At 42.1% G+C, this 23,629-nt stretch overlaps 1 protein-coding gene across 2 annotated transcripts in view; it reads right to left on the bottom strand.

Moving 5' to 3' along the window:
- LOC139755121 (protein argonaute-2-like) overlaps nucleotides 1-23,629 on the bottom strand; it is a 196,267-nt gene that overhangs the window by 161,260 nt on the left and 11,378 nt on the right. For both annotated transcript variants that reach the window (XM_071673262.1, XM_071673261.1), the window contains exon 3: nucleotides 18,066-18,198. In XM_071673262.1, the coding sequence (XP_071529363.1) occupies nucleotides 18,066-18,198 (133 nt within the window). The remainder of the gene's footprint in view (nucleotides 1-18,065; nucleotides 18,199-23,629) is intronic.

Genomic DNA, 23,629 nt, shown 5'->3' with positions numbered 1-23,629 from the left:
GGGAGACAGCGACAAAGTATAAAAAAAAAAAAAAAGAGATAAAAATTATGTGAAAAAAGGAAAAATTGTCAAAGTCTATTGAACAAGATAACCCAGCTGTTTGAGAAGACATGAGCAAAGACCCTAATAAACAAACCAGGTAGATAGGGCCCCCTAACTAAGCACATGATGGGCTGTCTAACATGATTGCCATCTTTTACAGTACAATGTAACTTACAATACTGGCGAGTATTTACATCCCATGATTCTTCCCTCTCCGACATCAAAATTTATGTTCTATGCACTTGTTGTCAAGAGAAAGGTGCAAGAGGTGAACAAGAGGGCAAATGGGAATTGGGGTGAGAGAGTATCATTAAATTTTAGGGAGAATAATAAGATGTTTTGGAAGGAGGTAAATAAAGTGCATAAGGCAAGAGAACAAATGGGAACAAGTAGTGGTGAAGCAAGGAGATGGAGTGAGTATTTTGAAGGTTTATTGAATGTGTTTGATGATAGAGTGGCAGATATATGATGTTTTGGTCAAGGTGATGTGTGAAGTGAAAGGGTCAGGGAGAATGGTTTGGTAAACAGAGAAGAGGTTGTAAAAGCATTGTGGAAGATGAAAGCTGGCAAGGCGGCAGGTTTGGATGGTTTTGCAGTGGAATTTAAGAAAAAAGTGGGTGACTGTTTTCTTTACTGGTTGGTAAGGATATTCAAATTATGTATGGTTTATGGTGAAGTGCCTGAGGATTGGCGGAATGCATGCATAGTGCCATTATACAAAGGCAATGGGGATGAAGGTGAGTCTTCAAATTACAGAGGTATAAGTTTGTTGAGTATTCCTGGAAAATTATATGGGAGGGCATTGATTGAGAGGGTAAAGGCTTGTACAGAGCATCAGATTAGGGAAGAGCAGTGTGGTGTCAGAAGTGGCAGAAGAACATATATGAGAAATACTTAGGAAAACAGATGGATTTGTATGTGGCACTTATGGATCTGGAGAAGGGATATGATAGAGTTGATAGAGATGCTTTGTGGAAGGTATTAAGAATATGGTGTGGGAGGTAAGTTGCTAGAAATGAAAAGATTTTACCAAGGATGTAAGGTATGTGTACGAGTAGGAAGAGAGGAGAGTGATTGGTTCCCAGAGAATGTCAGTTTGTGACAAGAGGTGTGTGATGTCGCTATGGCTGTATAATTTGTATATGGATGGGGTGGTTAGAGAGGTGAATGCAAGAGTTTTGGAGAGAGGGGCAAGTATGCAGTCTGTTCTGGATGAGAGGGCTTGTCAGTTGCTGTTTGCTGATGACACAGTGCTGGTTGCCGATTCAGGTGAGAAGCTGCAGAAGTTGGTGACTGAGTTTGGTAAAGTGTGTGAAAGAAGAAAGCTGAGATTAAATATGAATAAGAGCAAATTCATTTGGTTCGGTAGGGTTGAGGGACAAGTCAATTGGTAGGTAAGTTTGAATGAAGAAAAAATGGAGGAAAAGAGGCATTTTAGATATCTGGGAGTGGATTTAGCAATGGATAGAACCATGGAAGTGGTTTCGGTGCATTATTACATGACAGCTAGAGACTGAGTGTGAACGAATGGGGCCTTTGTTGTCTTTTCCTAGCGCTACCTCGCACACATGAGGGGGGCTGGGGGTTGTTACTCCATGTGTGGCGAGGTGGTGATGGGAATGAATAAAGGCAGACAGTATGAATTATGTACATGTGTATATATGTATATGTCTGTGTGTATATATATGTATACATTGAGATGTATAGGTATGTATATTTGCGTGTGTGGACGTGTATGTATATACATCTGTATGTGGGTGGGTTGGGCCATTCTTTCGTCTGTTTCCTTGCGCTACCTCGTTAACGCAGGAGACAGCGACAAAGCAAAATATATATATATCCCTAGAGATAGGGGAGAAAGAATACTTCCCAAGCATTCCTCACGTGTCGTAGAAGGCGACTAAAGGGGACAGGAGCGAGAGCTAGAAACCCTCCCCTCCTTGTATTTTAACATTCTAAAAGGGGAAACAGAAGAAGGAGTCACAAGGGGAGTGCTCATCCTCCTCAAAGGCACAGATTGGGGTGTCTAAATGTGTGTGGATGTAACCAAGACGAGAAAAAAGAAGAGATAGGTAGTATGGTTGAGGAAAGGAATCTGGATGTTTTGGCTCTGAGTGAAACAAAGCTCAAGGGTAAAGGGGAAGAGTGGTTTGGTGGGAGTAAAGTCAGGGGTTAGTGAGAGGACAAGAGCAAGGGAAGGAGTAGTACTACTACTGAAACAGGGGTGGTGGGGGTATGTGATAGAGTGTAAGAAAGTAAACTCTAGATTGATATGGGTAAAACTGAAAGTTGATGGAGAGAGATGGGTGATTATTGGTGCATATGCACCTGCCCATCAGAAGAAAGATCATGAGAGGCAAGTGATTTGGGAGCAGTTGAATGAGTGTGTTAGTGGTTTTGATGCACGAGACCAGATTATAGTGTTGGGTGATTTGAATGCAAAGGTGAGTAATGTGGCAGTTGAGGGAATAATTGGTATACATGGGGTGTTCAGTGTTGTAAATGGAAATGAAGAGCTTGTAGATTTATGTGCTGAAAAAGGAATGGTGATTGGGAATACCTGGTTTAAAAAGAGAGATATACATAAGTATAGATATGCAAGTAAGAGAGATGGCCAGAGAGCGTTATTGGATTGTGTTAATTGATATGCGTGCGAAAGAGAGACTTTTGGATGTTAATGTGCTGAGAGGTGCAACTGGAGGGACGTCTGATCATTATCTTGTGGAGGCGAAGGTGAAGATCTGTAGAGGTTTTCAGAAAAGAAGAGAGAATGTTGGGGTGAAGAGAGTGGTGAGAGTAAGTGAGCTTGGGAAGGAGACTTGTGTGAGGAAGTACCAGGAGAGACTGAATACAGAACGGAAAAAGGTGAGAACAAAGGAGGTAAGGGGAGTGGGGGAGGAATGGGATGTGTTTAAGGAAGCAGTGATGGCTTGCGCAAAAGATGCTTGTGGCATGAGAAGCGTGGGAGGTGGGCAGATTAGAAAGGGTAGAGTGGTGGGATGAAGAAGTAAGATTGTTAGTGAAAGAGAAGAGTAAGGCATTTGGACGATTTTTGCAGGGAAATAATGCAAATGAGTGGGAGATGTATAAAAGAAAGAGGCAGGAGGTCAAAAGAAAGGTGCAAGAGGTGAAAAAGAGAGCAAATGAGAGTTGGGGTGAGAGAGTATCATTAAATTCTAGGGAGAATAAAAAGATGTTTTGGAAGGAGGTAAATACAGTGTGTAAGACTAGGGAACAAATGGGAACTTCAGTGAAGGGGGTTAATGGGGAGGTGATAAAAAGTAGTGGTGATGTGAGAAGGAGATGGAGTAAGTATTTTGAAGGTTTGTTGAATGTGTTTGATGACAGAGTGGCAGATGTAGGGTGTTTTGGTCAAGGTGGTGTGCAAAGTGAGAGGGTTAGGGAAAATGATTTGGTAAACAGATAAGAGGTAGTAAAAGCTTTGCGGAAGATGAAAGCGGGCAAGGCAGCGGGTTTGGGTGGTATTGCAGTGGAATTTATTAAAAAAGGGGGTGACTGTATTGTTGACTGGTTGGTTAGGTTATTTAATGTATGTATGATTCATGGTGAGGTGCCTAAGGATTGGCGGAATGCTTGCATAGTGCCATTGTACAAAGGCAAAGGGGATAAGAGTGAGTGCTCAAATTACAGAGGTATAAGTTTGTTGAGTATTCCTGGTAAATTATATGGGAATGTATTGATTGAGAGGGTGAAGGCATGTACAGAGCATCAGATTGGGGAAGTGCAGTATGGTTTCAGAAGTGGTAGAGGATGTGTGGATCAGGTGTTTGCTTTGAAGTAAGTATGTGAGAAATACTTAGAAAAACAAATGGATCTATATGTAGCATTTTATGGATCTGGAGAAGGCTTATGATAAAAGTTGACAGAGATGTTCTGTGAAAGTATTAAGGATATATGGAGTGGGAGGCAAATTGTTAGAAGCAGTGAAAATTTTTTATCGAGGATGTAAGGCATGTGTACGTGCAGGAAGAGAGGAAAGTGATAGGTTCTCAGTGAATGTAGGTTTGCAGCAGAGGTGTGTGATGTCTCCATGGTTGTTAAATTTGTTTATGGATGGGGTTGTTAGGGAGGTGAATGCAAGAGTTCTGGAAAGAGGGGCAAGTATGCTGTCTGTTGCGGATGAGAGAGCTTGGGAAGTGAGTCAGTTGTTGTTCACTGATGATACAGTGCTGGTGCCTGATTCATGTGAGAAACTGCAGAAGCTGGTGACTGAGTTTGGTAAAGTGTGTGAAAGAAGAAAGTTGAGAGTAAATGTGAATAGGAGCAAGGTTATTAGGTACAGTAGGGTTGAGGGTCAAGTCAATTGGCAGGTAAGTTTGAATGGAGAAAAACTGGAGGAAGTGAAGTGTTTTAGATATCTGGGAGTGGATTTGGCAGCGGATGGAACCATGGAAGCGGAAGTGAGTCATAGGGTGGGGGGGAAGTTCTGGGAGCCTTGAAGAATGTGTGGAAGTCGAAAACATTATCTCGGAAAGCAAAAATGGCTTTGTTTGAAGGAATAGTGGTTCCAACAATGTTATATGGTTGCGAGGCGTGGGCTATGGATAGAGTTGTGCGCAGGAGGGTGGATGTGCTGGAAATGAGATGTTTGAGGACAATATGTGGTGTGATGTGGTTTGATCAAGTAAGAAATGTAAGGGTACGAGAGATGTGTCGTAATAAAAAGAGTGTGGTTGAGAGAGCAGAAGAGGGTGTTTTGAAATGGTTTGGTCACATGGAGAGAATGAGTGAGGAAAGATTAACCAAGAGAATATATGTGTCAGAGGTGGAGGGAACGAGGAGAAGTGGGAGACCAAATTGGAGGTGGAAAGATAGAGTGAAAAAGATTTTGAGTGATCGGGGCCTGAACATGCAGGAGGGTGAGAGGCGTGCAAGGAATAGAGTGAATTGGAACGATGTGGTATACCAGGGTCGACGTGCTGTCAATGGATTGAACCAGGGCATGTGAAGCGTCTGGGGTAAACCATGGAAAGTTCTGTGGGACCTGGATGTGGAAAGGGAGCTGTGGTTTCAGTGCATTATTACATGACAGCTAGAGACTGAGTGCGAACAAATGGGGCCTTTGTTGTCTTTTCCTAGTGCTACCCTGCACACATGAGGGGGGAGGGTGTTGTTATTCCATGTGTGGCGGGGTGGCGATGGGAATGAATAAAGGCAGACAGTATAAATTATGTACATGGGTATATATGTATATGTCTGTGTGGGTATATACATGTATACATTGAGATGTATAGGTATGTATATTTGTGTGTGTGGACGTGTATGTATATACATGTGTATGTGGGTGGGTTGGGCCATTCTTTCGTCTGTTTCCTTGCGCTACCTCGTTAACGCGGGAAACAGCGACAAAGCAAAATAAAAATATAATAAATCCATTTGCTTTTCTAGGTATTTCTCACATACATTCTTCAAAGCAAACACCTGATCCACACATCCTCTACTACTTCTGAAACCACACTGCTCTTACCCAATCTAATGCTCTGTACATGCCTTCATCCTCTTAATCAATACCCTCCCAAATAATTTCCCAGGAATTCTCAACAAACTTATACCTCTGTAATTTGAGCACTCACTTTTATCCCCTTTGCCTTTGTACAGTGGCACTATGCAAGCATTCCTCCAATCATCAGGCACCTCACCATGAGTCATACATACATTAAATAACCTTACCAACCAGTCAACAATACAGTCACCCCCTTTTTTAATAAATTCCACTGCAATACCATCCAAACCTGCTGCCTTGCCCGCTTTCATCTTCCGCAAAGCTTTTACTACCTCTTCTCTGTTTACCAAATCATTCTCCCTAACCCTCTCACTTTGCACACCACCTCAACCAAAACACCCTATATCCGCCATTCTATCATCAAACACATTCAACAAACCTTCAAATACTCACTCCATCTCCTTCTCATGTCACCACTACTTTTTATCACCTCCCCATTAGCCCCCTTCACTGAAGTTCCCATTTGTTCCCTTGTCTTATCCACTTTATTTACCTCCTTCCAAAACATCTTTTTATTCTCCCTAAAATTTGATGATATTCTCTCACCTCAACTCTCATCTGCCCTCTTCTTTGCCTCTTGCACCTTTCTTTTGATCTCCTGCCTCTTTCTTTTATACATCTCCCAATCATTTGCATCATTTCCCTGTGAAAATCGTCAAAATGCCTCTCTCTTCTCTTTCACTAATAATCTTACTTCTTCATCCCACCACTCACTAACCTTTCTAATCTGCCCACCTCCCACGCTTCTCATGCCACAAGCATCTTTTGCACAAGTCATCACTGCTTCCCTAAATCCCATTCCTCCTCCACTCCCCTTACCTCCTTTGTTCTCACCTTTTTCCATTCTGTACTCAGTCTCTCATGGTACTTCCTCACACAAGTCTCCTTCCCAAGCGCACTTACTCTCACCACTCTCTTCACCCCAACATTCTCTCTTCTTTTCTGAAAACCTCTACAAATCTTCACCTTCGCCTCCACAAGATAATGATCAGACATCCCTCCAGTTGCACCTCTCAGCACATCAACATCCAAAAGTCTCTCTTGCATGCCTATCAATTAAAACATAATCCAATAACGCTTTCTGGCCATCTCTCCTACTTACATATGTATACTTATGTAAATCTCTCTTTTGAAACCAGGAATTCCCAATCACCAGTCCTTTTTCAGCACATAAATCTACAAGCTCTTCACCATTTCCATTTACAACTTTGAACACCCCATGCACACCAATTATTCCCTCAACTGCCATATTACTCACCTTTGTATTCAAATCACCCATCACTATAACCTGGTCTCGTGCATCAAAACTACTAACACGCTCACTCAGCTGCTCCCAAAACACTTGCCTCTCATTATCTTTCTTCTCATGCCCAGGTGCATATGCACCAATAATCACCCATCTCTCTAAATCCCCTTTCAGTTTTACCCATATCAATCTAGAATTTACTTTCTTACACTATCACACTCCCACCACCCCTGTTTCAGGAGTAGTGCTACTCCTTCCTTTGCTCTTGTCCTCTTACTAACCCCTGACTTTACTCCCAAGACTTTCCCAAACCACTCTTCCCCTTTACCCTTGAGCTTCGTTTCACTCAGAGCCAAAACATCCAGGTTCCTTTCCTCAAACATACTACCTATCTCTCCCTTTTTCTCAAATTGGTTACATCCACACACATTTAGACACCCCAATCTGAGCCTTCGAGGAGCACTCCCTGCATGACTCCTTCTTCTGTTTCCCCATTTAGATAGTTAAAATACAAGGAGGGGAGGGTTTCTAGCACCCGCTCTCATCCCCTTTAGTCGCCTTCTAAGACACGTGTGGAATGTGTGGGAAGTATTCTTTCTCCCCTATCCCCAGGGATATAAATATATATATATATATATATATATATATATATATATATATATATATATATATATATATATCCCTGGGGATAGGGGAGAAAGAATACTTCCCACGTATTCCCTGCGTGTCGTAGAAGGCGACTAAAAGGGGAGGGAGCGGGGGGCTGGAAATCCTCCCCTCTCACTTTTTTTTTTAATTTTCCAAAAGAGGGAACAGAGAAGGGGCCCAGGTGAGGATATTCCCTCAAGGGCCCAGTCCTCTGTTCTCAACGCTACCTCGCTAATGCGGGAAATGGCGAATAGTATGAAAGAAAGAAAAGAAGAAAGAATATATATATATATATATATATATATATATATATATATATATATATATATATATATATATATTTTTTTTTATACTTTGTCGCTGTCTCCCGCGTATGCGAGGTAGCGCAAGGAAACAGACGAAAGAAATGGCCCAACCCCCCCCATACACATGTATATACATACGTCCACACACGCAAATATACATACCTACACACCTTTCCATGGTTTACCCCAGACGCTTCACATGCCTTTATTCAATCCACCGACAGCACGTCAACCCCGGTATACCACATCGCTCCAATTCACTCTATTCCTTGCCCTCCTTTCACCCTCCTGCATGTTCAGGCCCCGATCACACAAAATCTTTTTCACTCCATCTTTCCACCTCCAATTTGGTCTCCCTCTTCTCCTCGTTCCCTCCACCTCCGACACATATATCCTCTTGGTCAATCTTTCCTCACTCATTCTCTCCATGTGCCCAAACCACTTCAAAACACCCTCTTCTGCTCTCTCAACCACGCTCTTTTTATTTCCACACATCTCTCTTACCCTTACGTTACTCACTCGATCAAACCACCTCACACCACACATTGTCCTCAAACATCTCATTTCCAGCACATCCATCCTCCTGCGCACAACTCTATCCATAGCCCACGCCTCGCAACCATACAACATTGTTGGAACCACTATTCCTTCAAACATACCCATTTTTGCTTTCCGAGATAATGTTCTCGACTTCCACACATTCTTCAAGGCTCCCAGAATTTTCGCCCCCTCCCCCACTCTATGATCCACTTCCGCTTCCATGGTTCCATCCGCTGCCAGATCCACTCCCAGATATCTAAAACACTTCACTTCCTCCAGTTTTTCTCCATTCAAACTCACCTCCCAATTGACTTGACCCTCAACCCTACTGTACCTAATAACCTTGCTCTTATTCACATTTACTCTTAACTTTCTTCTTCCACACACTTTACCAAACTCAGTCACCAGCTTCTGCAGTTTCTCACATGAATCAGCCACCAGCGTTGTATCATCAGCGAACAACAACTGACTCACTTCCCAAGCTCTCTCATCCCCAACAGACTTCATACTTGCCCCTCTTTCCAAAACTCTTGCATTTACCTCCCTAACAACCCCATCCATAAACAAATTAAACAACCATGGAGACATCACACACCCCTGCCGCAAACCTACATTCACTGAGAACCAATCACTTTCCTCTCTTCCTACACGTACACATGCCTTACATCCTCGATAAAAACTTTTCACTGCTTCTAACAACTTGCCTCCCACACCATATATTCTTAATACCTTCCACAGAGCATCTCTATCAACTCTATCATATGCCTTCTCCAGATCCATAAATGCTACATACAAATCCATTTGCTTTTCTAAGGATTTCTCACATACATTCTTCAAAGCAAACACCTGATCCACACAACCTCTACCACTTCTGAAACCACACTGCTCTTCCCCAATCTGATGCTCTGTACATGCCTTCACCCTCTCAATCAATACCCTCCCATATAATTTACCAGGAATACTCAACAAACTTATACCTCTGTAATTTGAGCACTCACTCTTATCCCCTTTGCCTTTGTACAATGGCACTATGCACGCATTCCGCCAATCCTCAGGCACCTCACCATGAGTTATACATACATTAAATAACCTTACCAACCAGTCAACAATACAGTCACCCCCTTTTTTAATAAATTCCACTGCAATACCATCCAAACCTGCTGCCTTGCCGGCTTTCATCTTCCGCAAAGCTTTTACTACCTCTTCTCTGTTTACCAAATCATTTTCCCTAACCCTCTCACTTTGCACACCACCTCGACCCAAACACCCTATATCTGCCACTCTGTCATCAGACACATTCAACAAACCTTCAAAATACTCATTCCATCTCCTTCTCACATCACCACTACTTGTTATCACCTCCCCATTTACGCCCTTCACTGAAGTTCCCATTTGCTCCCTTGTCTTACGCACCCTATTTACCTCCTTCCAGAACATCTTTTTATTCTCCCTAAAATTTACTGATAGTCTCAAGGGTAAAGGGGAAGAGTGGTTTGGAAATGTCTGGGGAGTGAAGTCAGGGGTTAGTGAGAGGACAAGAGCAAGGGAAGGAGTAGCAATACTCCTGAAACAGGAGTTGTGGGAGTATGTGATAGAATGTAAGAAAGTAAATTCTCGATTAATATGGGTAAAATTGAAAGTTGATGGAGAGAGGTGGGTGATTATTGGTGCATATGCACCTGGGCATGAGAAGAAAGATCATGAGAGGCAAGTGTTTTGGGAGCAGCTAAATGAGTGTGTTAGCGGTTTTGATGCACGAGACCGGGTTATAGTGATGGGTGATTTGAATGCAAAGGTGAGTAATGTGGCAGTTGAGGGAATAATTGGTATGCATGGGGTGTTCAGTGTTGTAAATGGAAATGGTGAAGAGCTTGTAGATTTATGTGCTGAAAAAGGACTGATGATTGGGAATACCTGGTTTAAAAAGCGAGATATACTTAAGTATACTTATGTAAGTAGGAGAGATGGCCAGAGAGCGTTATTGGATTACGTGTTAATTGACAGGCGTGCGAAAGAGAGACTTTTGGATGTCAATGTGCTGAGAGGTGCAACTGGAGGGATGTCTGATCATTATCTTGTGGAGGCTAAGGTGAAGATTAGTATGGGTTTTCAGAAAAGAAGAGTGAATGTTGGGGTGAAGAAGGTGGTGAGAGTAAGTGAGCTTGGGAAGGAGACCTGTGTGAAGAAGTATCAGGAGAGACTGTGTACAGAATGGAAAAAGGTGAGAACAATGGAAGTAAGGGGAGTGGGGGAGGAATGGGATGTATTTAGGGAATCAGTGATGGATTGCGCAAAAGATGCTTGTGGCATGAGAAGAGTGGGAGGTGGGCTGTTTAGAAAGGGTAGTGAGTGGTGGGATGAAGAAGTAAGAGTATTAGTGAAAGAGAAGAGAGAGGCATTTGGACGATTTTTGCAGGGAAAAAATGCAATTGAGTGGGAGAAGTATAAAAGAAAGAGACAGGAGGTCAAGAGAAAGGTGCAAGAGGTGAAAAAAAGGGCAAATGAGAGTTGGGGTGAGAGACTATCATATATATATATATATATATATGGATTTGTATGTAGCATTTATGGATCTGGAGAAGGCATATGATAGAGTTGATAGAGATGCTCTGTGGAAGGTATTAAGAATATATGGTGTGGGAGGCAAGTTGTTAGAAGCAGTGAAAAGTTTTTATCGAGGATGTAAGGCATGTGTACGTGTAGGAAGAGAGGAAAGTGATTGGTTCTCAGTGAATGTAGGTTTGCGGCAGGGGTGTGTGATGTCTCCATGGTTGTTTAATTTGTTTATGGATGGGGTTGTTAGGGAGGTAAATGCAAGAGTCTTGGAAAGAGGGGCAAGTATGAAGTCTGTTGGGGATGAGAGAGCTTGGGAAGTGAGTCAGTTGTTGTTCGCTGATGATACAGCGCTGGTGGCGGATTCATGTGAGAAACTGCAGAAGCTGGTGACTGAGTTTGGTAAAGTGTGTGGAAGAAGAAAGTTAAGAGTAAATGTGAATAAGAGCAAGGTTATTAGGTACAGTAGGGTTGAGGGTCAAGTCAATTGGGAGGTGAGTTTGAATGGTGAAAAACTGGAGGAAGTGAAGTGTTTTAGATGTCTGGGAGTGGATCTGTCAGCAGATGGAACCATGGAAGCGGAAGTGGATCATAGGGTGGGGGAGGGGGCAAAAATTTTGGGAGCCTTGAAAAATGTGTGGAAGTCGAGAACATTATCCCGGAAAGCAAAAATGGGTATGTTTGAAGGAATAGTGGTTCCAACAATGTTGTATGGTTGCGAGGCGTGGGCTATGGATAGAGTTGTGCGCAGGAGGATGGATGTGCTGGAAATGAGATGTTTGAGGACAATGTGTGGTGTGAGGTGGTTTGATCGAGTAAGTAACGTAAGGGTAAGAGAGATGTGTGGAAATAAAAAGAGCGTGGTTGAGAGAGCAGAAGGGGGTGTTTTGAAATGGTTTGGGCACATGGAGAGAATGAGTGAGGAAAGATTGACCAAGAGGATATATGTGTCGGAGGTGGAGGGAACGAGGAGAAGAGGGAGACCAAATTGGAGGTGGAAAGATGGAGTGAAAAGGATTTTGTGTGATCGGGGCCTGAACATGCAGGAGGGTGAAAGGAAGGCAAGGAATAGAGTGAATTGGAGCGATGTGGTATACAGGGGTTGACGTGCTGTCAGTGGATTGAATCAAGGCATGTGAAGCGTCCGGGGTAAACCATGGAAAGCTGTGTAGGTATGTATATTTGCATGTGTGGACGTGTGTATGTACATGTGTATGGGAGGGGTTGGGCCATTTCTTTCGTCTGTTCCCTTGCGCTACCTCGCAAACGCGGGAGACAGCGACAAAGTATAAAAAAAAAAAAAAAAAAAAAAAATATATATATATATATATATATAAGGGGATAAGAGTGAGTGCTCAAATTACAGAGGTATAAGTTTGTTGAGTATTCCTGGTAAATTATATGGGAGGGTATTGATTGAGAGGGTGAAGGCATGTACAGAGCATCAGATTGGGGAAGAGCAGTGCGGTTTCAGAAGTGGTAGAGGATGTGTGGATCAGGTGTTTGCTTTGAAGAATGTATGTGAGAAATACTTAGAAAAGCAAATGGATTTGTATGTAGCATTTATGGATCTGGAGAAGGCATATGATAGAGTTGATAGAGATGCTCTGTGGAAGGTATTAAGAATATATGGTGTGGGAGGCAAGTTGTTAGAAGCAGTGAAAAGTTTTTATCGAGGATGTAAGGCATGTGTACGTGTAGGAAGAGAGGAAAGTGATTGGTTCTCAGTGAATGTAGGTTTGCGGCAGGGGTGTGTGATGTCTCCATGGTTGTTTAATTTGTTTATGGATGGGGTTGTAAGGGAGGTAAATGCAAGAGTCCTGGAAAGAGGGGCAAGTATGAAGTCTGTTGGGGATGAGAGAGCTTGGGAAGTGAGTCAGTTGTTGTTCGCTGATGATACAGCGCTGGTGGCTGATTCATGTGAGAAACTGCAGAAGCTGGTGACTGAGTTTGGTAAAGTGTGTGGAAGAAGAAAGTTGAGAGTAAATGTGAATAAGAGCAAGGTTATTAGGTACAGTAGGGGTGAGGGTCAAGTCAATTGGGAGGTGAGTTTGAATGGAGAAAAACTGGAGGAAGTGAAGTGTTTTAGATATCTGGGAGTGGATCTGTCAGCGGATGGAACCATGGAAGCGGAAGTGGATCATAGGGTGGGGGAGGGGGCGAAAATTTTGGGAGCCTTGAAAAATGTGTGGAAGTCGAGAACATTATCTCGGAAAGCAAAAATGGGTATGTTTGAGGGAATAGTGGTTCCAACAATGTTGTATGGTTGCGAGGCGTGGGCTATGGATAGAGATGTGCGCAGGAGGATGGATGTGCTGGAAATGAGATGTTTGAGGACAATGTGTGGTGTGAGGTGGTTTGATCGAGTAAGTAACGTAAGGGTAAGAGAGATGTGTGGAAATAAAATGAGCGTGGTTGAGAGAGCAGAAGAGGGTGTTTTGAAATGGTTTGGGCACATGGAGAGAATGAGTGAGGAGAGATTGACCAAGAGGATATATGTGTCGGAGGTGGAGGGAACGAGGAGAAGAGGGAGACCAAATTGGAGGTGGAAAGATGGAGTGAAAAAGATTTTGTGTGATCGGGGCCTGAACATGCAGGAGGGTGAAAGGAGGGCAAGAAATAGAGTGAATTGGAGTCATGTGGTATACAGGGGTTGACGTGCTGTCAGTGGATTGAAGCAAGGCATGTGAAGCGTCTGGGGTAAACCATGGAAAGCTGTGTAGGTATGTATATTTGCGTGTGTGGACGTGTGTATGTACATGTGTATGGGGGGGGGGGGGTTGGGCCATTTCTTTCGTCTGTTTCCTTGCGCTACCTCGCAAACGCGGGAGACAGCGACAAAGTATAAAAAAAAAAAAAAAAAAAATATATATATATATATATATATATATATATATATATATAGAAAGAATGCTTCCCACGTGTTCCCTGTGTGTCGTGGAGGGCAGCTGGAGGGGAGGGGAGCGGAGGGCTGGAAATCTTCCGAGAAGGGGACCGGGTGAGGATGTTCCCTCGGAGGCCCGGTCCTCTGTTCTTGACGCTGCCTCGCTGAGGCGGGAAATGGCGAATAGTATGAAAGAAAGAGCGGAGAAAGAATACTTCCCACGTATTCCCTGCGTGTCGTAGAAGGCGACTAAAAGGGGAGGGAGCGGGGGGCTGGAAATCCTCCCCTCTCATTTTTTTTTTTTTTCCAAAAGAAGGAACAGAGAAGGGGGCCAGGTGAGCATACTCCCTCAATGGCCCAGTTCTCTGTTCTTGGCGCTACCTCGCCAACGCGGGAAATGGCGAATAGTTTGAAAGAAAGAAAAAGATATATATATATATATTTTTTTTTTTTTTTTTTTTTTTTTATACTTTGTCGCTGTCTCCCGCGTTTGCGAGGTAGCGCAAGGAAACAGACGAAAGAAATGGCCCAACCCCCCCCATACACATGTACATACACACGTCCACACACACAAATATACATACCTACACAGCTTTCCATGGTTTACCCCGGACGCTTCACATGCCTTGATTCAATCCACTGACAGCACGTCAACCCCTGTATACCACATCGCTCCAATTCACTCTATTCCTTGCCCTCCTTTCACCCTCCTGCATGTTCAGGCCCCGATCACACAAAATCTTTTTCACTCCATCTTTCCACCTCCAATTTGGTCTCCCTCTTCTCCTCGTTCCCTCCACCTCCGACACATATATCCTCTTGGTCAACCTTTCCTCACTCATTCTCTCCATGTGCCCAAACCATTTTAAAACACCCTCTTCTGCTCTCTCAACCACGCTCTTTTTATTTCCACACATCTCTCTTACCCTTACGTTACTTACTCGATCAAACCACCTCACACCACACATTATCCTCAAACATCTCATTTCCAGCACATCCATCCTCCTGCGCACAACTCTATCCATAGCCCACGCCTCGCAACCATACAACATTGTTGGAACTACTAATCCTTCAAACATACCCATTTTTGCTTTCCGGGATAATGTTCTCGACTTCCACACATTTTTCAAGGCTCCCAAAATTTTCGCCCCCTCCCCCACCCTATGATCCACTTCCGCTTCCATGGTTCCATCCGCTGACAGATCCACTCCCAGATATCTAAAACACTTCACTTCCTCCAGTTTTTCACCATTCAAACTCACCTCCCAATTGACTTGACCCTCAACCCTACTGTACCTAATAACCTTGCTCTTATTCACATTTACTCTTAACTTTCTTCTTCCACACACTTTACCAAACTCCGTCACCAGCTTCTGCAGTTTCTCACCTGAATCCGCCACCAGCGCTGTATCATCAGCGAACAACAACTGACTCACTTCCCAAGCTCTCTCATCCCCAACAGACTTCATACTTGCCCCTCTTTCCAAGACTCTTGCATTTACCTCCCTAACAACCCCATCCATAAACAAATTAAACAACCATGGAGACATCACACACCCCTGCCGCAAACCTACATTCACTGAGAACCAATCACTTTCCTCTCTTCCTACACGTACACATGCCTTACATCCTCGATAAAAACTTTTCACTGCTTCTAACAACTTGCCTCCCACACCATATATTCTTAATACCTTCCACAGAGCATCTCTATCAACTCTATCATATGCCTTCTCCAGATCCATAAATGCTACATACAAATCCATTTGCTTTTCTAAGTATTTCTCACATACATTCTTCAAAGCAAACACCTGATCCACACATCCTCTACCACTTCTGAAACCACACTGCTCTTCCCCAATCTGATGCTCTGTACATGCCTTCACCCTCTCAATCAATACCCTCCCATATAATTTACCAGGAATACTCAACAAACTTATACCTCTGTAATTTGAGCACTCACTCTTATCCCCTTTGCCTTTGTACAATGGCACTATGCACGCATTCCGCCAATCCTCAGGCACCTCACCATGAGTCATACATACATTAAATAACCTTACCAACCAGTCAACAATACAGTCACCCCCTTTTTTAATAAATTCCACAGCAATACCATCCAAACCTGCTGCCTTGCCGGCTTTCATCTTCCGCAAAGCTTTTACTACCTCTTCTCTGTTTACCAAATCATTTTCCCTAACCCTCTCACTTTGCACACCACCTCGACCCAAACACCCTATATCTGCCACTCTGTCATCAGACACATTCAACAAACCTTCAAAATACTCATTCCATCTCCTTCTCACATCACCACTACTTGTTATCACCTCCCCATTTACGCCCTTCACTGAAGTTCCCATTTGCTCCCTTGTCTTACGCACCCTATTTACCTCCTTCCAGAACATCTTTTTATTCTCCCTAAAATTTAATGATAGTCTCTCACCCCAACTCTCATTTGCCCTTTCTTTCAAACTATTCGCCATTTCCCGCATTAGCGAGGTGGCGTTGAGAGCAGGGGGCTGGGCCTTTGAGGGAATGCCCTCGCCTGGCCCCCTTCTCTGTTCCTTCTTTTGGAAAATTAAAAGGAAAACGAGAGGGGAGGATTTCCAGCCACCCGCTCTCTCCCCTTTTAGTCGCCTTCTGCGACACACGGGGGGTGCGTGGGGGGTGTTCTTTCTCCCCTATCCCCAGGGATAATATATATATATATATATATAGGGGAGAAAGAATACTTCCCACGTATTCCCTGCGTGTCGTGGAGGGCGACTAGAAGGGGAGGGAGCGGGTGGCTGGAAATCCTCCCCTCTCTTTTTTTTTTTTCCAAAAGAAGGAACAGAGAAGGGGGCCAGGTTAGGATGTTCCCTCAAAGGCCCAGTCCTCTGTTCTTAACGCTACCTCGCTAATGCGGGAAATGGCGAATAGTTTGAAAAAAAAAAAAAAAAATATATTCTTTTTTCTTTCTTTCAAACTATTCGCCATTTCCCGCATTATATATATATATATATATATATATATATATATATATATATATATATATATATATATATATATATGCATATATACACACATACATATTCATGCTTGCTTACCTTCATCCATTCCCAGCGCCAACCCAACCAACAGAAAACAGCTTTGCCACCCCATGCATCAGCAAGGTACCGCCAAGAAATTGGACAAAAATAGGCCACATTTGTTCACACCCAGTCTCTAGCTGTCATGTGTAATGCATCAAAACATCAGAGCCCTATCCACATCCAGGCCTCACAGATCTTTCCATGGTTTACCCCAGACCTTTCACATGCCCTGGTTCAGTCCACTGACAGCACATCAATGCCAGTATACCTTACTGTTCCCATTCACTCTATTCCTTGCATGTCTTTCACCCTCCTGCAAATTCTCTCAAAATCTTTTTCACTCCGTCTTTCCACCTCCAATTTGGTTTGCTACTTCTTGTTTCCTCCATCACTAGTACACAGTCTTGTTCATGAAAACTGCTGACACACTCACTCAGCTGCTCCTAAAACACTTGCCTCTCAAGATTCTTCTTCTCATAACCAGGTGCATGAACACCAATAACCATCCATCTTTCTCCATCCACTTTTAGTTTTACTCACATCAATCTAGGATTTACTTCCTTACACTCTATCACACTCCCAAAATTCCTGCATCAAGAATAGAGCTACTCCTTCCTTAGCTCTTGTCCTTTCACCAACCTCGACTTTACTCCCAATACATTTACAAGCCATTCTTCCCCTTCACCCTTAAGCTTCATTTCATTCAAAAACATCCAGGTTTCTTTCCTCAAACATACTATCTATCTCTCCTTTCTTCTCATCTTGGTTACATCCACACAAATTCAGACATCCCCAACCTGAGCTTTCGAGGAAGATGAGCACTTTCTGCTTGACTTCTTTCTCTGTTTCCTCTTATAGAAACTGTAATACAAGGAGGGTAGGGTTTCCAGTACCATGCTCCCACCACCCCTTCAGTTGCCTTCTACAACAAGTGGGGAATATATGGGAAATTACTTTCAAGGAGAAACAGGAATAGCATCATCAGTATTAGTACACAAAAGCAAAGGAAGAACACCAGAAATTGATCCACACACTAATGACCAAAGGCCAGAAAGATCTATCTGTAGAAGACAGATTAGCATATCTTCTTTGTATAAAAACTTCACTTTATGAATAACTTATAAGCAATGATTTCTGACACAGCTGTAAAATATAACTGGCCTGCATGAATAACATTCCACACCCAAGTAGTAAACAGGCTAAACTTCTAAACATTCACTTCAAAAATTTGACTTAAAGATCCTGTTGTACTTACTTCATATTTGTTTCCAGTCTTTTTCTTAAACTTTGGAATGAGATTGACACTGTATGCATTTTTCTCAGAATCAAAGGCAAGAGGAAAATTCTTGAACTGACGATAAGACTTTTTCATGTTCTCAAAAATCTTCCTGCAAGTAAAAGACAAAAATTACAAAGAAAACTGTATGTGATGGGGAGCAGATTATCTATATATGGGGTTGAACTTAGCATTTATAAACAGATACATAAGTTTAACATAGAATAGGAATCTTCCAGAGGTATCTCTGTACCAGCCAAATCAGGAGGCGTGCAAGAAAGTAGAAGAGAAAGAGCTAGCATAGGATAAAATGAATAAATCCTAAACTTCTTACAACAAAAATTACTGATTTCAATGAAATAAAGGAGTGTTCATTGTCTTTGTAATTAAAACATAAGGAACTCCATGAGACCTATAAACAACATTATCATTTTTTTATTATACTTAAACGCCGTCTTCCACATTAGCGAGATAGCACAGGGAAACAGATGAGGAATGACACAACCTACCCATATACACATGTGTATACATAAATGCCCACACATGTACACATACATTTCAACATATACATACATAGATGCTTTGAAGAATGTATGTGAGAAATACTTAGAAAAGCAAATGGATTTGTATGTGGCATTTATGGATCTGGAGAAGGCATATGATACGAGTTGATAGAGATGCTCTGTGGAAGGTATTAAGAATATATGGTGTGGGAGGCAAGTTGTTAGAAGCAATGAAAAGTTTTTATCGAGGATGTAAGGCATGTGTACGTGTAGGAAGAGAGGAAAGTGATTGGTTCTCTGTGAATGTAGGTTTGCGGCAGGGGTGTGTGATGTCTCCATGGTTGTTTAATTTGTTTATGGATGGGGTTGTTAGGGAGGTAAATGCAAGAGTCCTGGAAAGAGGGGCAAGTATGAAGTCTGTTGGGGATGAGAGAGCTTGGGAAGTGAGTCAGTTGTTGTTCGCTGATGATACAGCGCTGGTGGCTGATTCATGTGAGAAACTGCAGAAGCTGGTGACTGAGTTTGGTAAAGTGTGTGGAAGAAGAAAGTTAAGAGTAAATGTGAATAAGAGCTAGGTTATTAGGTACAGTAGGGTTGAGGGTCAAGTCAATTGGGAGGTGAGTTTGAATGGAGAAAAACTGGAGGAAGTGAAGTGTTTTAGATATCTGGGAGTGGATCTGTCAGCGGATGGAACCATGGAAGTGGAAGTGGATCATAGGGTGGGGGAGGGGGCGAAAATTTTGGGAGCCTTGAAAAATGTGTGGAAGTCGAGAACATTATCTTGGAAAGCAAAAATGGGTATGTTTGAAGGAATAGTGGTTCCAACAATGTTGTATGGTTGCGAGGCGTGGGCTATGGATAGAGTTGTGCGCAGGAGGATGGATGTGCTGGAAATGAGATGTTTGAGGACAATGTGTGGTGTGAGGTGGTTTGATCGAGTAAGTAACGTAAGGGTAAGAGAGATGTGTGGAAATAAAAAGAGCGTGGTTGAGAGAGCAGAAGAGGGTGTTTTGAAATGGTTTGGGCACATGGAGAGAATGAGTGAGGAAAGATTGACCAAGAGGATATATGTGTCGGAGGTGGACGGAACGAGGAGAAGAGGGAGACCAAATTGGAGGTGGAAAGATGGAGTGAAAAAGATTTTGTGTGATCGGGGCCTGAACATGCAGGAGGGTGAAAGGAGGGCAAGGAATAGAGTGAATTGGAGCGATGTGGTATACAGGGGTTGACGTGCTGTCAGTGGAGTGAATCAAGGCATGTGAAGCGTCTGGGGTAAACCATGGAAAGCTGTGTAGGTATGTATATTTGTGTGTGTGGACGTGTGTATGTACATGTGTATGGGGGGGGGGGGGTTGGGCCATTTCTTTCGTCTGTTTCCTTGCGCTACCTCGCAAACGCGGGAGACAGCGACAAAGTATAAAAAAAAAAAAAAAAAAACCATACATAGATATATACACAGACATATACATACATACACATGTACATATTCATACTTGCTGCTATCATCCTTTCCTGTCGCCACCCCATCACACACAAAATAGCATCCCCACCAGCGAGACAGCACCAGGAACAGACAAAAAAGGCCACATTCGTTCACACTCAGTCTCTAACTGTCATGTGTAATGCAACAAAACCACAGCCCCCTTTCCACATCCAGGCCCCACAAAACTTTCCATGGTTTGCCCTAGATGCTTCACATGCCCTGGTTCAATCCACTGACAGCAAATCGACACCAGAATACCAAACTGTTCCAATTCACAATTTCTTGCATGCCTTTCACTCTCCTGTATGTTCAGGTCCTGATTGCTCAATATCTTTTTCACTCCATCCTTCCATCTCCAAGTTGGTCTCCCATTTCTCCTTCCCTCCACCTCTGACACATATATCCTCTTTGTCAATCTTTCCTCACTCATTCTCTACATGTGTCTGAACCATTTCAACACACCCTCTTCTGCTCTCTCAACCCTCTTTTTATCACCACACATCTCTCTTACCCTTTCATTACTTACTTGATCAAATTGTGTCCACATGCACAGGGAACCTAAAAGACTTTTTATGTTAAAGTAAACATCAGTATGAAGCATATACTGCAAAAAAAAAAAAAAAAATGAAACCCTAAGAAGTTTTAAAGTTTTGTCAGAAGCAACAGCCATCACTGAGTCAAATGGGCCATTAGCTACAGAAATCATCAAACTGGTTCAAGGCAACAAAACCAAGACAAAAATCTTTAATGAATTTTCTGATTTGTATTTACGAGTTAAAACACAATCTAGGTACTAAATCCAGTTCCTCTGCTAAAAGAGGAGAATGTTCTGCATTATAATGATATAAAAGTTGAAGATATGCCATCAGCAATAAATACAGTGAAAACAAAATGGTATGCCCTGATAGGTTTTATCCAAGAAAAATGAGAAAGGTGAAAAATGCGTGTTAAACCCTTGACTGCTCTTTTCAATACATCGCTGCCAAGAATTTAGCATAACACCTGTCGTTGAAAGCATTATTCACAACAAAACTGTAAACCATTTTGAAGACCAGTATTTCATTAACAAATCTAGCATGGTGTGCAATGAAATCGCTTGTCTAACATATCTACTTAATTTCTTATACAATATAATCAACATGTATAAGTAAAGCAACCGGTGCTAAAATCTATGGGATTTCTTATGTGATATAATCAATGTGTATGTAGAAAGTAAAACAAATAATGCTATCATTTAGATTTTCAAAAAGCATTCAATAAAGTTCCACACCAAAGGTTACAAGCAAAAGTCAAGTCACTTGCTCTACATGGGGTTGCATTTCTGTGGTTAGATAACTGACTGAGTGACAGTAGACAACAAGAAGTGATTAAAGGTCAAACTTCAGAATGTTTAGCTGTAACAAGTGCTGTGCCACAGGGATCAGTCCTGGGACAAGTTCTCTTTTCTATATGTATTAATGATACTGATAATGTGCTGCATTTTAAGATGTAAAAATTTGCAGATGATGTTACACTAGGAAAGAAATCTACATCCACAACTGAAACTCAAAATCAGTAGCTTCAAACTGACATGGATAAACTGATGGAATGGGCTCATTTGTAGATATCAGTACGTGTAAAGTTTCATGCAATGGTAATAATGACGATATGGCAAGCTACAGTATGAATTCTATTTAGCTGCGAAACTTAAGCAAAGAAAAAGAATCGGGAATAATCTTAGTTGACCTAAACGTAAGCAATGCACGGAAGCAGTATAACGGGTGAAAAATTCTTTGATTTATAGGTAAGGCTTTCGAGTTTAAGTCTAGAGAAATATTTCTTTCTTACAATTCACTGATGCATCCCCAACCTGACTATTGTGTCCAGTTTTGGTCACTCTGCTTGAAAAAGGAAAGAGACGGAACAGAGAGATTACAAGGTCAAACTACCACAATGGTTCCTGGGATAAGAAACAAATCCTATGAGAGTTAACTAAATCATTCTAAATCCATTTAACTTAGAGAACAAAATGTTAAGATACCACAATGGTTCCTGGGATGAGAAACAAATCCTATGAGAGTTAACTAAATTACTTTAAATCTATCTAACTTAGAGAACAGAATGTTAAGAGGTGATGTATTACAGGTATTCTGAATAATCAAAGGCTTCAATAACCTCAATCTAATAAGCTACTTAAGGATTGACGCATCTGATTTCACTCTTACTAATGGATACAAACTCGAGGGACAACAGTTTCCCTTAAATGAGGTAAGTACTTTTCTTTGATACCACTGCTAACAAATGGAATAATTTACTAATCTGAGTAATTGAAAGCAGTGCCGTACGGACATTCAAGTACAGAAACAATAAATATTTCATGTGCATGACTAACATTTATTGTGCTTCTTTAGTAGCATCAATTTGCAATTTTTCCTCTTTGAATCATCTATATGCCTTTCTACTTATGCTACCCTAATATATGAGTGCCTGATGTCTTCCCCTATCAAAAACAGTCTCAAAAGGAATTATGGTCTGCTTCAACATGAATTCCTTTGTATTCCTTTTGTATTTCTACATATAATTCATGAATATATGTTAAAAACATGTGAAATATCTCCAAGAAAATGTTCATGCAGACTGTGGTCACTGGGATTGGGATTGCTACATACATCATATAATGATTTGAATCAACAGCAACATTCATCACATAAGCCAAACTTTCTGCACCATCGCTTTAAATTGCATGCCAAATTTAGCATTCATAAACCACATCACAATAGGCCTCCTCACATTGCCCAGGCATCACTCAGGACCTGAATAGCATTTCTATCAGGATTAATGACTCCCCTGTATTGCAGTCTCCCAGTGTCATTTACTTTCCATGGTGTAGGTGGGGCATGCAGGAAGTCTAATGTATGATGTTCACTCCCCACACCAAAAACATTAACACAAGAGCAACAAACTAAATACCCTTACAATACTGACTGGCACCAGATCCAGAAGAAAGGAAGAATCCCTCAATATTCTCTACAATTATTATTATACATGATTGCCATTTCCCATGTCAGCAAGATAGTGACTGGAAACAAAGGAAGAATGGCCCATCCTCTCATATACACATACATACACATAAAAACGCTAACATATACAAGTCAATTGGGAGGTGAGTTTGAATGGAGAAAAACTGGAGGAAGTGAAGTGTTTTGGATATCTGGGAGTGGATCTGGCAGCGGATGGAACCATGGAAGCGGAAGTGGATCATAGGGTGGGGGAGGGGGCGAAAATTCTGGGGGCCTTGAAGAATGTGTGGAAGTCGAGAACATTATCTCGGAAAGCAAAAATGGGTATGTTTGAAGGAATAGTGGTTCCAACAATGTTGTATGGGTGCGAGGCGTGGGCTATGGATAGAGTTGTGCGCAGGAGGATGGATGTGCTGGAAATGAGATGTTTGAGGACAATGTGTGGTGTGAGGTGGTTTGATCGAGTGAGTAACGTAAGGGTAAGAGAGATGTGTGGAAATAAAAAGAGAGTGGTTGAGAGAGCAGAAGAGGGTGTTTTGAAGTGGTTTGGGCACATGG

The sequence above is a fragment of the Panulirus ornatus genome, chromosome 18 (genome assembly GCF_036320965.1).
Source record: "Panulirus ornatus isolate Po-2019 chromosome 18, ASM3632096v1, whole genome shotgun sequence".
Lineage (NCBI taxonomy): Eukaryota > Metazoa > Arthropoda > Malacostraca > Decapoda > Palinuridae > Panulirus > Panulirus ornatus.
Note: the sequence above shows the minus strand (reverse complement) of the source record. Positions and strands in the feature narration are given on the sequence as shown.